Here is a 14,781-nt window from a genome sequence, read left to right as displayed (position 1 = left end):
TAGGATGTGGCTAAGTCATTTCGCTGAAGTATCCTCTCCTGCAGAAGTGCTAGCCCAGTCACATGCCCAGGAGAATTTCTGTGAAGTTTGGAAGACAAGAGAGAGGTGCTGGCAGAAATAAAGCAGTGAGGGTAATTTGTGCTTGGATAGCTCACTAAGTAAGTGCATTGATTGAAAAATCTCAGAGTCTGGGTTCAAGATCCACTCTGGAACACACTTTTAATCTGCCAGGAAACCTGAGGTACAGTACGGGTTTCTTGCCCTTAACGTTTATGTGTACATTTTGCAGGTCCGCTTTGACCGTCTCGCCTTGGTGGCGCTGCTGGACCGGAACTTGACACTTGCTGAGGCAACGCTGTCTTTCTGCCTGGCAGTCGCTGTGGCCGCCCTGGGTGCACGTGTCCTGCAGCTCGGCTTCTACAGGGACATTTTCGCATTTGTCTTCTGCTTTGTAGTTGCTGGGTGCCAATATTCTTTGTTGAAAAGTGTCCAGCCAGATGCAGCATCACCAACACATGGGTTGGTTATTATTTTAACCTGTGTTTCATTTATCGTACTTTTACATGTACAAGGGAGGGGGGACAGGGAGTAAGAAAGTTTCTACCGTATTTACTCGAATCCAAGCCTCACTTTTTTTCCGGTTTTTGTAATCCAAAAAAGCGCCTGCGGCTTAGAATCGAGTTCAAAGCTAGCGGAAGTTCTGAAAAATGTTGGTGGATGCCGCCACAACTAACTTCTGCCGTCTAATATATGTAGTGCTACACAGACATGCTTTGTAGGCACAAAGATAAATACTGGCGCCAAAACCTCTGCGTCAGCAAATAAATTTAAAAAAAAGGTGGAAGACGAGCTTTTTTCTCCGCCCCGAGCTGGACCACTGCATTTTCATACATTATCCAAGGAAGTACATACAAATTCCATATTGTTCATCTTCGAATGTAGCAGCATTTCAATGTACTATGAAAATCCGACTGTGAAAAAATGTTTGGGATGTTTGTCAATATGGCCAACTCTACGTTCTGAATTTTTTCCTACCTGTGAGAAGAGATGGTTACTAATAGCAACTTTTATTAATTGTGAATCACATGCAGTATTTTCTTCACCATAAGAATAATACGAATATCAACATTTTGCCATGTAATGTTTCCTGTTTGCTGCTATCTCATTTAAATCCTGTCTGCCTAATAAACTACGAAACTAGAGTGAAACAACAACAAACATGGAAGAATATACATATCATGTAATGTTTATATTCATACTATTCTTATGCCTAATAGTGATACAGTCAGAAATGAAGCACGGCAATTGACTAGATTTTTAAATCGAAGATGACTCTAATTTCGGTGCAGCATGTAATGTAATAAATAGGCGCCTGAAAAGATTTTCAAACGGAGAAAAATTTTCACTAAACTCTCGTTCAGAACATCTTCTTTCATACGCAGTCTATTATTTGGTTCTTGTTGATCATTATCAAAGAAAGCAGCAGTGTAAGTAACAAAAAATAGCATTCTCTTGCCATTGTTTTGCTAATGAGACGATTCCTCTCTTTTTCCTCTTTTTTTAATTGTACGCGACGGTAGTGCGCAAAAAGCAAGCCATGTGCCACTACCGGTGACAGGCCGTAAACATGCACAATCAGAATGCGACAAACAGTGCATGACACAGTACAGTAATGCAGTTTAAACTTCGAGTGACGTAAACACCTATAACAAAGAAAACGGCGCTTATCAGATCAAAGAAAAATAAGCAATCAATTCAAACCAGACGAAGCACGTGAAAAAGGAAGGGTACCCGTATAAATACGGACGGAGCGCCTGACGCATAGCAATGGCTACCTGGTAAAGCTTAACTGCTAAGCTTACGACTCGAACCAAACTACTGTAGCTGTATCGTCATTCATTCGACCTAAATTGTCTCATATTACAATGGACCAACTTTGTTTCAATTTGGAGATGCGGCCAAAAACTTTATCTCCCCTTGAATTTCGTGTCTCAAATTTCAGGTGCGACTTAGATTCGGGAAAATTTTTTTTCGTTGATTTCGAGTCTAATTTTTCAGGTGCGGCTTAGATTTGAGTGCTGCTTAGATTCGAGTAAATACGGTAGTCTAACCAATATAGAATGTCAGAAATTTCGTAATACCAATTTATATTTCAATATAATACCCATGTACACCAATACACTTGTAGGCATGCCGAGATAACTTCTGCAAACCATTCAAATAAAAGTTCTTTGAATTTTAGTCCAACCGAGCATTAGGTTTGGGAAAAAGAAAAAAAGTCTGATAGAGCGAAATCTGGAGAATATGGAAGATGACGTAACAATTCAAACTTGCAGTCACACAGAGTTTCTGGTATTGCGAGGGCTTTGTGTGCTGGTGTGCTGTCCTGATGCAAAAGAACTCTGTGCCTTTTGTTCTTTATCTCTCCTCTCAAATGGTGCAGGAGGGTGCAGTTGTATGATGCATCGATAGTTGCACCCCTTTGCAAGTAATCCACCGTAATTACCCCTTCTGCATCCCAGAAGACCGATTCCACCACCTTAATGGCTGATTTTTGCACCTGTAACTTTTTGAGGGTAGATGCTGAAGGATGTTTCCATTGTTGTGACTCAATTTGTCTCAGGATAAAAGTGGTGAACCCACATTTCGTCCATTGTCACACACCTTGCAAGAAACCCGTCTTCATCTGCTTCAATTTGGTGGACAATTTCTTCACATCACTGTACATGTTCCCTTCTCTGATCTGCATTCTAGTCTTTCAGGAGCCACCGAGATTATACTTCCCACATTCCCAAAAAAAGCACAGCAGTGTCATGAGCACGCCCATGGGAGATTCCAAAAGTGGTTTCAATGTGTTGCAATGTTGTTTGATGATCCTGCAAAATCATATAGTGAATTGCAATCACTGTTTCATCAGTGGTAACAGTTACAGGCCTTCCGCTGCTTGGTGCATCTTCCACACTTGTTCTTCCACGTTTGAAGTTGGACACCCAGTTTTTCACTGTTGTATCAGATGCAGCACTGTTGTTAAATGTATTCCGCGTGTCCTCCACAATTTCCGTGGGCATCATTTCCTTCAAATAAAGATATTCAATCACAGCACTTTTCTTGATTCTTTCAATATTCGCCATTTTGCTTACACTGCAGTATACTACACATCCTAGGGGCAAAAATAACGAAGCAGGAGCCACAAAATTTGACTTGCATACCCACAAAGGGTCACCATAAAAGTAGGTGGTCATGTTTGTGCGAGACATTACTATAACTATCTCGGGCTAAGAACTTTTCAACCACCACTAGCGCGCGCGCGCGCTGCGCGCGCGCGCGCGCACACACACACACACACACACACACACACACACACACACAAAATCATTGAACTATCACCACTGATCTGTATTAAGTGACATTGTTGCTATTGGAGACATTAACATGGCAGTTTGATAGGCTTATGAACAAGAATTAGGACATTGCTAGGTTTCCTTCTTCTACTCTATCCTCAGGAGAAGGTTTCATATGAAAGCTGACAACATTCTGGCATTGTTTATATGCCCGTTAGTTGCCCAGCACCTCAACAGTTCACCGAGTTGTTACCTTTACACCTTAAATTACCTATTGGAAGTGTTGTTTAAACTTAGTTGTGGATGTAGGTCACTGACTTTTGAATGTTTCTTTTAACTCTGTATAAGATAGCTCTCTTAATGTTATTGGTTCCAGAATATAATTTCTTGAGGTCAACTGCACTCCTACTGTGTCCTATATGAGCACTTTCCATTTATCTTAGAACTCCTTATGTAAATGAAGGAAAAAAGTGTTGCAGTGGTCAAAACATGGGATTTGTGTTGAAGAATAGTGTTGTTTAAAACCTAATGTGCTCCTTCTGGTGTTGATTTACTATACTTCCCTCTATATATTTTGGTAAATGTTTCTTTTAGAACAAGGCACACTTCACTTCTCCTTTCCTGTTCACATGTGGCCGAACATCAACACATCACTTCACTGTAATTAAGGAACTAGCAATGATAAAGTTTATTAATGACTGAAGAAAGCTTCATAACACATGTTCTTAATGAAATTTGCATGGTAAACTGCTCAGAATTGAAGTAAAAGGTAAAGTGTTGTCCAAACATTTCAAAACATTAACATTTGTTTCTCGGAAAAGATATGAATATACATACACTTATGACAATATTTAGAAGGCAATACTGTGAACCCATACCCCCTTACCCATTCTTTGATAAGTTCTGGTGATGCAATATTTACTGTTGATAAACATTTGTATTACTTGACTGGAAAACTATGTGTAATGGGATGGTATAAAGTTCACAATGTAAGATAACTGACTGCATTCTGTGATTGAAATTTGTGTTATAACTGACTATTTGTTGTATCTACCAATAAGAATAAATAATTTTCCTTGATGCAATTCACAGGACAAGGTCCATATATGCCTGTTAGAATTCAGAGGTCAGCTTTCCAGAGTAGTGGATGTTAAAAAGACATTTTTGTTTTCTATCTAAAGAGATTAAACTTATTGAGAAATCCGTCGGCCAAATTTTCCATTAGATACTTGCAAACACAGAAACACTATTTTGCGTCAGTTTTTCATCTGTAGTTAAGGAATAGACTTTCGTGTGTGAATGTGTTATTTTATTTACACTCCATCAGTTGTGCACCTACATATAATCCTGCCAGACGTATCTACCTTCCACTGACACTTTATTATAGTTTTTGTGTTGCCGTTCCCGTTACCATGATTGATATAGGCAATCAATGCAACCATATGTATAGTCACATTCAGTGGTATTATTGATGGCAACTTCTGATTTTTCATTAGCAATCTGCACACTTGCCTACAATGCCTCAACCACAGGGTTACCAGACTAATGCACCAGCTGCTTATAAAAATTAATACTTGTGCAAAGAAAACTTCTCTTTCAGTTTTGTCAAAAACTACTATATGTCAAGTTCAAAATAGAAATTCATCAAAATTTGAAGAATACGATGTTTAATTAAGGTTCAGGGTGAGTGATAAAGAAGTTTTTTTTTCCCCTCTGCACCTCCTTACAGTCAAGGATGTGACGTATATGAGGTGCAGCTTATATTTGTATTATAACTTAATTTCATTTTTACAAGCACAAAAGAAAAATATGTCTTTATGATACTTGTAAATAACTGTAAACACACTATAGATTCCAGTTTGTCTTATCAGTATTTCCTGCATTTGCAGCTTCAACCGCATTGTGGCCCTCTCACGGCCCGTGTACTTCTGCCTGCTATCGAGCCTGGTGCTAATTACACACTTCTCTGTCGAGTCCGGCCACTCTGATCCGACACCACATACTGTCTACGGTGTGACATTTTCTGCACGGCAGCTTGCACTGATGGCGAGGGAGGTGATGTTGAATTCATTGCTGCTCCTGCCTCTCGCCTTCAGTCTGGGTCTGCTGCCACAGGTAGGTGCAACAAAAACAGAACTAGATGTCACAGAAACACCTTGTGTCAACTGTGTTTGCGCATGCAGTTTCCTCGTCTCTCTCCACCTGTCTTTGTACACTTCTGCTGCACATGGTCTTCAATGGATGTTTATAACTAATACTTACTTACTTATTGAATGCAAGTGAGTATTCAAAGTGCAGCATTACGTCTGGCTTATTAATTGTGGTTTGCTTTTTATGAAAGTACTATGAACAATAATTTCTACCCATGTGCAGGCCAAATTAACTCTCAGTGTTTGAAATAATTTTATGTTTGTCGCAGGTTCATGTGTTGTTGTAAGAATAAAGCAGATACTGTGTATTTCATTTTATGTCTCATGTTAATAACTGTTTAATCTTAGAAAATTCATTTTGATAAATTTACAGAGATGCTCTGTATATCTGTCCTCTCCATCCCCTTTTGTCAAGGTAGCGTGGTGTGCGTATCTCCAATATACTGTAGGTGCAACCACGCCAAAGGAGTTACTCTGGACTCTGTAGAGAGTCCAGACAAACAGGTGCTTCCTAAAGAGGGGCAGGAACCTTTTCATTAGTTGCAGGGGCAGCAGCCTGGATGATTTACTGTTCTGGCCTTGTAACATCAACCCGAACAGTCTTGCTGTGCTGGTAGGGTGAATGGCTGGAAGCAAGGGGAAACCACAGCTGTAATTTTTCCTGAGGGCATCCAGCTCTACGGTTGGTTAACACCCACTTGAATAAAATAGTCCCCCCCCCCCCCCCCTTTTCAGATCTCTTTTGGGGACTACTCAGGAGGATGTAGTAATTAGAAGAAACAGAACTGGTATTCTATGAATCAGAGAATGGAATGTTAGATTCCTTAATCGGATAGGTAGGTTAGAAAGTTTAAAAATGGAAGTGGGTAGGTTGAAGTTATATATATATGTAGGAATTAGTGAAGTTTGGTGGCAGGAAGAACAGGACTTCTGTCAGGTGAATAAAGAGTTGTATATTCAAAGTCACATGGGGTAATGCAGGGTGGGTTTAATAATGAATAAGAAAAGCCAGTGTGTACATTAAGTCTGGGAACACTTTCAGTTATTTATTGCACAAGAACTAAACATTGTACAGATATCATATGTATTGCGTTTTGAAGAGAAACTCTGAAAGTTATGCAAACTGTGAGTGACCCGACAGACATCATTACGGTAATCAAATTGTTGCCATACCCGTCCCAGCATGGCATCGTCGACTGTGGCAGTCGCTTCCCATATTCTCTCTCGGAATTCTGCTACATTACGTGGTGGAGGTGGTACATGCATGAGAACTTTAATGTGTCCCCACAGATAACAGTCACACGGAGTGAGATCTGGTGATCAGGGAACTCCAACACACAGAAAGCTCACTCCACACCTGAACTCGCCACGTTTGTGACTAGCGCTATTGGCAAATTACCAAACTATGCTGTGGCGGTATACATGCAAAATAAAAACTTTCAGGGTTTCTCTTTAAAATGGCATATTTATTAATATCTCTACAGTGTTGGCTTCTTATACAATAAATAATTCAAAGTGTTCCTGGACTTTATGTACACCCTGTAGGAATGCATGTATGCTACTGTGAACAGCATAGTGAACACATTATCATCACCAGTCTTGAGACAAAGCCAACACCTACCACAGTAGTAAAAGTTTTATGCCAGCTAGTTCCACAGATGATGATGATGATGATGATGAAATTGAAAGAACGTATGATGAGATGAAAGAAATTATTCAGATATTTCAGGGAGAAGGAAGTTTATTGTGATGGATACTGGAATTTGGTAGCAGGAAGAAGAGGAAAAGGAAAAATAGAAGGAGAATATGACTGGAGGAAAGGAATGAAAGAGGAAGGCACCTAGTAGAATTTTGGACAAAGCATAGTTTTAGTCATCACTGATGCTTAGTTTAAGAATTATGAAAGAAGGTTTTATATGTGGAGAAGATCAGAAGACTTTGGAAGATTTCAGCTTGATTATATTATAGTAATACGGGAATTTCAGAACCAGATTTTAAACTGTGCAGGCACAGATGTGGGCTCTGACAACAATTTATTGTGATGTGTATACGCAGATGGAAGTGACAAATGAAATTTTGTACTGAGGCCAGCATTCAAACCCGTGTCTCCTGCTCATCGGGCAGATGCACTAACCAGTATGCCACTCTGCACAATGGCTTTGCACAACTACACAGACTATTCTAGCACACCTCCCTCCTCGGTGCAAATAGTGGCACCATATAGTTTCATTTGATTAAAGCACCTTTGCCCGGGTTTCAGGCAGGATCCTTCATTTTATTCGATGCTGAGGTAGCTGTTCCAACACAGTTGAAGAACTTCTGCAATGCTGTTTGAGTTTAGGTGGGAATACAGAGGGGGCTGAGGCACGAGTGGGAATTTGGATTGAGGAGGGAGGCATGCTTGGATAGTTTGTACAATTGTGCAAAGCCACTGTGCCATGGTGATGTAATGGTTAGCACACGGGCCTAGTGAGTGTGATACCAGGTGCAAAGCCCAGCCTTTGTACAAATTTTTATTTTTCACTTCAGTCTTTATATATACATCATAGATGAGATGTTTTAAACTTCAGAAGTCTCTTATAGTTTCATTGTGTAATGTGTTGGCTATGAAATGTAGATTAAAAGTTAAGAAATTGCAAAAACGTAGGAAATTAAGGAGGCGAGGCCTTGTTAAGTTGAAAAAGCCATAGGTTGAGAGTTTTAAAGGGAGCATTAGGCAGTGGTTGGGTGGAACAGGAGAGAACAACACAGTAGAAGATGAATGTGGGTAGCATTGAGAGATGAAATAACGAAGCCAACAAAAGATCAAATAGTTAAAAAGACTTGATGAGAGGAGAAAATATAAAACTGCAGCAAATGCAGCAGGCAAAAGCAAGCACATGGATGGCTAGAGGACAAACGAAAGTCTGTAGAAGAATGTGCAGCTGTGGGAGATGTAGATACCACCTATAGGAAAATTAATAGAAGCCTTTGGAGAAAAGGGAAGCTATGAATATGAAGAGCTCTGAGAAAAAACAAGTACTAAGCAAACAGGGGAAAGCCAAAAGCTGGGAGGAATATACAGAGCATCTGTGCAAGGGAAATGAACTTGAAGGCCATATTATAGAAAGGGAAGAGGATGTTGAAAATCCAGGGTGGAATAACACCAATATTAAAAGGATAGCTGGCCAGTGTGTCTGAGCAGTTCAAGGCGCTTCAGCCTGGAACCGCACGACCGCTACGGTCACAGGTTCGAATCCTGCCTCGGGCACGGATGTGTGTGATGTCCTTAGGTTGGTTAGGTTTAAGTAGTTCTAAGTTCTAGGAGATTATGACCTCACGTTAAGTCCCATAGTGCTCAGAGCCATTTGAGCTGTTAAAAGGATATATTGTTACCACTTAATGGATGCATTGTGTCACAGACAGGAACAGTGAAAATAAATTTTAGAAATATTCCTGGTTTTGGACAAAGATTTCCTTCAGAAATAAAAACTTATACAACAACAACAACCACCACTGCCACGACCACCATCTCATCACACACATGGTCCCTTTCTCCAGGCACTAAGACCTGACTGTACTCAGATACAGGGGCTGATGTATGAGCACTCGGTAAAGCATAATATTTCAGTGAGCACTGCAGTGTGACAAAATTTCCTCTGTTACTTGGTGTGGCATTTTTTGGTTGGTATGATTTTCTTCACTTTGGCAGAATTGTGGAGTCACTGCTGCTTATCCTCACAAATTCGTATGTTATGTAATGAAAGTTCACTGGTCCAGTGGCTGTTTGCACAAAAAGAGGCTGTGTAGCAATCTGTTGCCGCAAGCCGTAATTATGAACGGGAATCACACGAGAGAAAGATGAGATTTGTAAATGTCTATTATGTGATCATATAATCAACTGGTACTCCAAAATTGCTGTGGAATGGCATTACAACACCATGCAGGAAGAGTTTAAGAGTTTAGTGCATTAAAGAGGAGCAAAACACTATAACAATTGGCAGACGATTTGTAAGGGACTCATTGTTCTGTACATCAAGCAGCAGTCTGTTCTAAATTTGTAGACACGGGGCACATGATGAAGTTTCTATACAAACATTAAATTTTCTTAAGTCGAATGAAGTATTACTGTGTCAGTTGTAACAGTTTTCGATTGAAATGAACTAGGAGTATGGACCCATTACTGCGAAGTATAACAACAATAGAAATTAATGGATGGAGCAATACATAAAACAAAGTAATGGTAACCATTCAGCTTGGAACGCAGAAACAGATAACAGAAAACAGCATCCACACTAGCTTTTGAACACTAGTTCTTTCTCTAACAGTAGTACACACATAACCACCCAAAGCCACTCTCCCATGGCCACAGCAAGATTAACTATTGATACTCGATTATTGAAAGTGGTTGCCTGAGCTGGTGGTGGTGGGGAGGGTGTAGTGGACGGATGACTCTGCAGCCACACAGCTAGATGAAGAGGGTACAGCAGAAAGAGATGGAGGAAGGAGGAGAGGGTGGAGACTGAAGGGGAAACAAGAGGAGGGTGAAAAGGAGAGTATGTTAAGGTGAAGGGGGAGAGAAGGGAAAGTGGTTGAAAAGGGGGGAGAGGGGAGGGAGGGAGAGAGAGGGGTGGAGGGAGGGAGATAGAATACCGCATGGGGGAAAGGGGGGGGGGAGACAGAGAAGGAGTGATGTGGACAGAACAGGTCTAAGGGAAAAGGTAAGGTGAGGCATTAGGAACAGGTAAGCAGAGGGTTCAGCCAGAGGGACTGCGAAAGGGCAGGATGTGTTGCAGAGACAATTCCCATCTGTGTAGTTCAGAGAAACTTGTGCTGGAAGGGAGCACCCAAATGGCACTTGCAGTAAATCTGCTGTTGACATCATCTGCATTGTGATCTGCAGCATATTCGGCAACTAGAATTCTGTACAGTAATTGCAGCATAGCTGAGATACAATGTGTCTGCTTTCACACGTGGTCCTGCCTTTTATTGGGTGGAAAATAACTGCGACTGGACTGCGGCAGGAGGTGATGGGTGACTGTACGAGACTAGTCTTGCACCTGGGCCAACCTCAAGGGAATGACCCAAGAGATACAAGATTGGAAGTAGGATTGGAATAAGCATTGACAATGGTATCATGAAGGTTGGTGGTAGAGCCCTACTTCGAGGGATGCGGGAAGGATTTTGGGTAGGATGTTCGTCATCTCTGGGCACAGCGAGAGATAGTCGAAGGCTTGGTGGAGGATGTGGTTGAGCTCTTTGTGGGCAGGGTATACTGGGTGATCAGAGAAGTGCTGGTCAGTCGCTGGTTGACAGGTTTACTGGTGTCAGAGCAGCAGATGGCATGGGGTATTTGTTTGTGAATGAAGCTGGATAGGATACAGACAAACCATCTTAGAGGTGGAGATCGGTATCTAGGATGATGGTTTGACGAGTTGAGACAGACCAGGTGAAATAAGTTGGGAATAGGTGTTCATGAAACAGAATAAAGAGGAACGATTGCCCTTGCCAAGAGTCCAGGTCATGAAAATGTCACCAGTTAATCTGAAACCAAACAATAGGTAGATTAGATAGGAAGGATGGCTCCAGAAGGCTCATAAATAAGCTGATATAGGATGGTGCCATGTGAGTACCTTTGGCAGTACCATGGATTTATTTCTACATCTACATTTATGCTCCACAAGCCACCCAAGGGTGTGTGGCGGAGGACAATTTATGTGCCACTGTCATTACCTCCAGTCGTGTATGGTTTGCGGGAAAAACGACTGCCGGAAAGCCTCCGCGTGCACTCGTATCTCTCTAATTTTACATTCGTGATCTCCTCTGGAGATATCAGTAGGGGGAAGCAATATTTTCGATACATCATCCAGAAACGCACCCTCTCGAAACCTGGACAGCAAGCTACACTGCGATGCCGAGTGCCTCAACATCTCCGTAACGCTGTCACGCTTACCAAATAACCCTGTGACGAAATGCGCTGCTCTGCTTTGGATCTTCTCTATCTCCTCTATCAACCCGGACCTGGTACAGATCCCATACTGATGAGCAATACTCAAGTACAGGTCGAACGAGCATTTTGTAAGCCATCTCCTTTGTTCATGGTCTATATTTTCTAAGGACTCTCCCAATGAATCTCAACCTAGCACCCACCATACCAACAATTAATTTTATATGATCATTCCACTTCAAATTGTTCCGCACACATACTCCCAGATATTTTACAGAAATAACTGCTACCAGTGTTCGTTCTGCTATCATATAATCATACAATAAAGGATCCTTCTTTCTATGTATTCACAATACATTAGATTTGCCTATGGTAAGGGTCAATAGCCACTCCTTGCACCAAGTACCTATCTGCTGCAGATCTTCCTGCATTTCGCTGCAATTTTCTAATGCTGCTATACTACAGCATCATCCGCGAAAAGCTACATGGAACTTCAGACACTATCTACTAGGTCATTTATATATATTGTGAAAAGCAATGGTCCCATAACACTCCCCTGTGGCACGCCAGACGTTACTTTAACATCTATAGACGTCTCTCCATTGAAAACAACATGCTGTGTTCTGTTTGCTAAAAACTCTTCAATCCACCCACCCACACAGCTGGTCTGATATTCCGTAGGCTCTTACTTTGTTTATCAGGCGACAGTGCGGAACTGTATCGAACGCCTTCCGGAAGTCAAGGAAAATGGCATCTGCCTGGGAGACTGTATCTAATATTTTCTGTGTCTCGTGAACAAATAAAGTGAGTTGGGTCTCACATGATCGCTGTTTCTGGAATCCATGTTGATTCCTACAGAGTAGATTCTGGGTTTCCAGAAAAGACGTGATATGTGAAAAAAAAAAAGAAAAAAAAGTTCTAAAATTCTACAACAGATTGATGTCAGAGATAGTTTTGAGCATCTGCTCGACAACCCTTCTTGAAGACTGGGACTACCTGTGCTATTTTCCAATCATTTGGAACCTTCCATTCCTCTAGAGACCTGCAGTACACAGCTGTTAGAAGGGGGGCAAGTTCTTTCGCATACTCTGCGTAGAATCGAATTGGTACCTCGTCAGGTCCATTGGACTTTCCTCTGTTGAGTGATTTCAGTTGCTTTTCTATTCCTTGGGCACTTATTTTGATGTCAGCCATTTTTTCGTTTGTGCGAGGATTTAGAGGAGGAGTCGCAGTGCGGTCTTCTTCTGTGAAACAGTTTTGGAAAAATGTGTTTAGTATTTCAGCTTTATGCGTGTCACCCTCTGTTTCAGTGCCATCATCATCCCAGAGTGTCTGGATATGCTGTTTCGAGCCACTTAAAGATTTAACATAAGACCAGAACTTCCTAGGATTCTCTGTCAAGTCGGTACATAGAATTTTACTTTTGAATTCACTGAACGCTTCACGTATAGCCCTCCTTACGCTAACTTTGACATTGTTTAGCTTCTATTTGTCCGAGAGGTTTTGGCTGCATTTTAACTTGCAGTAAAGCTCTCTTTGTTTTCACAGTAATTTCCTAACTTTGTTGTTGAACCACAGTGGGTTTTTCCCATCCCTCACAGTTTTACTCGGCACCTACCTGTCTAAAACGCATTTTACGATTGCCTTGAACTTTTTCCATAAACACTCAACATTGTCAGTGCCGGAACAGAAATTTTTGTTTTGATCTGTTAGGTAGTCTGAAATCTGCCTTCTATTACTCTTGCTAAACAGATAAACCTTCCTCCCTTTTTTTATATTCCTATTTACTTCCACATTCACAGATGCTGCAATGGCCTTATGATCACTGATTCCCTGTTCTGCGCTTACAGAGTCGAAAAGTTCGGGTCTGTTTCTTATCAGTAGGTCCAAGATGTTATCTCCATTAGTCGGTTCTCTGTTTGATTGCTCGAGGTAATTTTCGGATAGTGCACTCAGTATAATGTCACTCGATGCTCTGTCCCTACCACCCATCCTAAACATCTGAGTGTCCCAGTCTATATCTGGGAAATTGAAATCTCCACCTAAGACTATAACATGCTGAGAAAATTTATGTGAAATGTATTTCAGATTTTCTCTCAGTTATTCTGCCACTAATGCTGCTGAGTTGGGAGGTCGGTTAAAGGAGCCAATTATTAACCTAGTTCGGTTGTTGAGTGTAACCTCCACCCATAATAATTCACAGGAACTGTCCACTTCTACTTCACTACAGGATAAACTACTACTAAAAGCGACAAACACGTCACCACCAGTTGCATGCAATCTGTCCTTTCTAAACACCGTCTGTGACTTTGTAAAAATTTCAGCAGAATTTATCTCTAGCTTCAGTCATCTTTCCGTACCTATAACGATTTGAGCTTCGGTGCTTTCTATCGGCGCTTGAAGTTCCGGTACTTTACCAACGCAGCTTCGACAGTTTACAATTACAGTACCGATTGCTGCTTGGTCCACATATGTCCTGACTTTGCCCCGCACCCTTTGAGGCTGTTGCCCTTTCTGTACTTGCCCGAGGCCATCTAACCTAAAAAACCGCCCAGTCCATGCCACACAACCCCTGCTACCTGTGTAGCTGCCTGCTGTGTGTAGTGGACTCTTGTCCTATCCAGTGGAACCCGAAACCCCACCACCCTATGGCGCAAGTCGAGGAATCTGCAGCCCACGCGGTAGCAGAACCGTCTCAGCCTCTGATTCAGACCCTCCACTCGGCTCTGTACCAAAGGTCCACAGTCACTCCTGTTGACGATGCTGCAGATGGTGAGCTCTGCTTTCATCCCACTAGCGAGACTGGTAGTCTTCACCAAATCAGATAGCCGCCGGAAGCCAGAGAGGATTTCTTCTGATCTATAACGACACACATCATCGGTGCCGACCTGGGCGACCACTTGCAGATGGGTGCACCCTGTACCCTTCATGGCATCCGGAAGGACCCTTTGCACATTTAGAATGACTCGCCTCGGAATGCACATGGAGTGCACATTGGTTTTCTTCCTCTCTCTTGCTGCCATATCCCTAAGTGGCTCCATTACGCGCCTGATGTTGGAGCTTCCAACTACCATTAAGCCCACCCTCTGGAACAGGACAAGCAGCCATGTCTGGCCGAAGATCAGTATCAGCCGGAGATATCACCTTCAAAAGTGAAATAATTTTGGGTCAGGGTGCGGTTGGCTAGGAGATTAGGAAAGAAGTGAAGGGTTTAGTACTAGGAAGAGGTTGGGAAAGGTGGTGGTCGATGGTTGCGAGGCTGCATCCACGTTGACCAACAAGGAGGCTGTGGTAATGGAACGAGCTGTGGAGAGGCATTGTTGGGTGGTCTCTGTCAACAAAGGGTGAGGTTCATTCTGTGGGA

The 14,781-nt window shown here is 41.9% G+C and overlaps 1 protein-coding gene across 6 annotated transcripts in view; it reads left to right on the top strand.

The window, feature by feature from the left end:
* The window catches only part of LOC126292314 (pecanex-like protein 1), a 274,150-nt gene that overhangs the window by 148,185 nt on the left and 111,184 nt on the right, over positions 1–14,781 (top strand). For all 6 annotated transcript variants that reach the window (XM_049986247.1, XM_049986250.1, XM_049986251.1 and 3 more), the window contains 2 exons: positions 290–519; positions 5,231–5,456. In XM_049986247.1, the coding sequence (XP_049842204.1) occupies positions 290–519; positions 5,231–5,456 (456 nt within the window). The remainder of the gene's footprint in view (positions 1–289; positions 520–5,230; positions 5,457–14,781) is intronic.

The sequence above is a fragment of the Schistocerca gregaria genome, chromosome 9, assembly GCF_023897955.1.
Source record: "Schistocerca gregaria isolate iqSchGreg1 chromosome 9, iqSchGreg1.2, whole genome shotgun sequence".
NCBI lineage: Eukaryota > Metazoa > Arthropoda > Insecta > Orthoptera > Acrididae > Schistocerca > Schistocerca gregaria.
The sequence above is the reverse complement of the archived record's forward strand: the minus strand, read 5'-3'. Positions and strand labels throughout refer to the sequence as shown.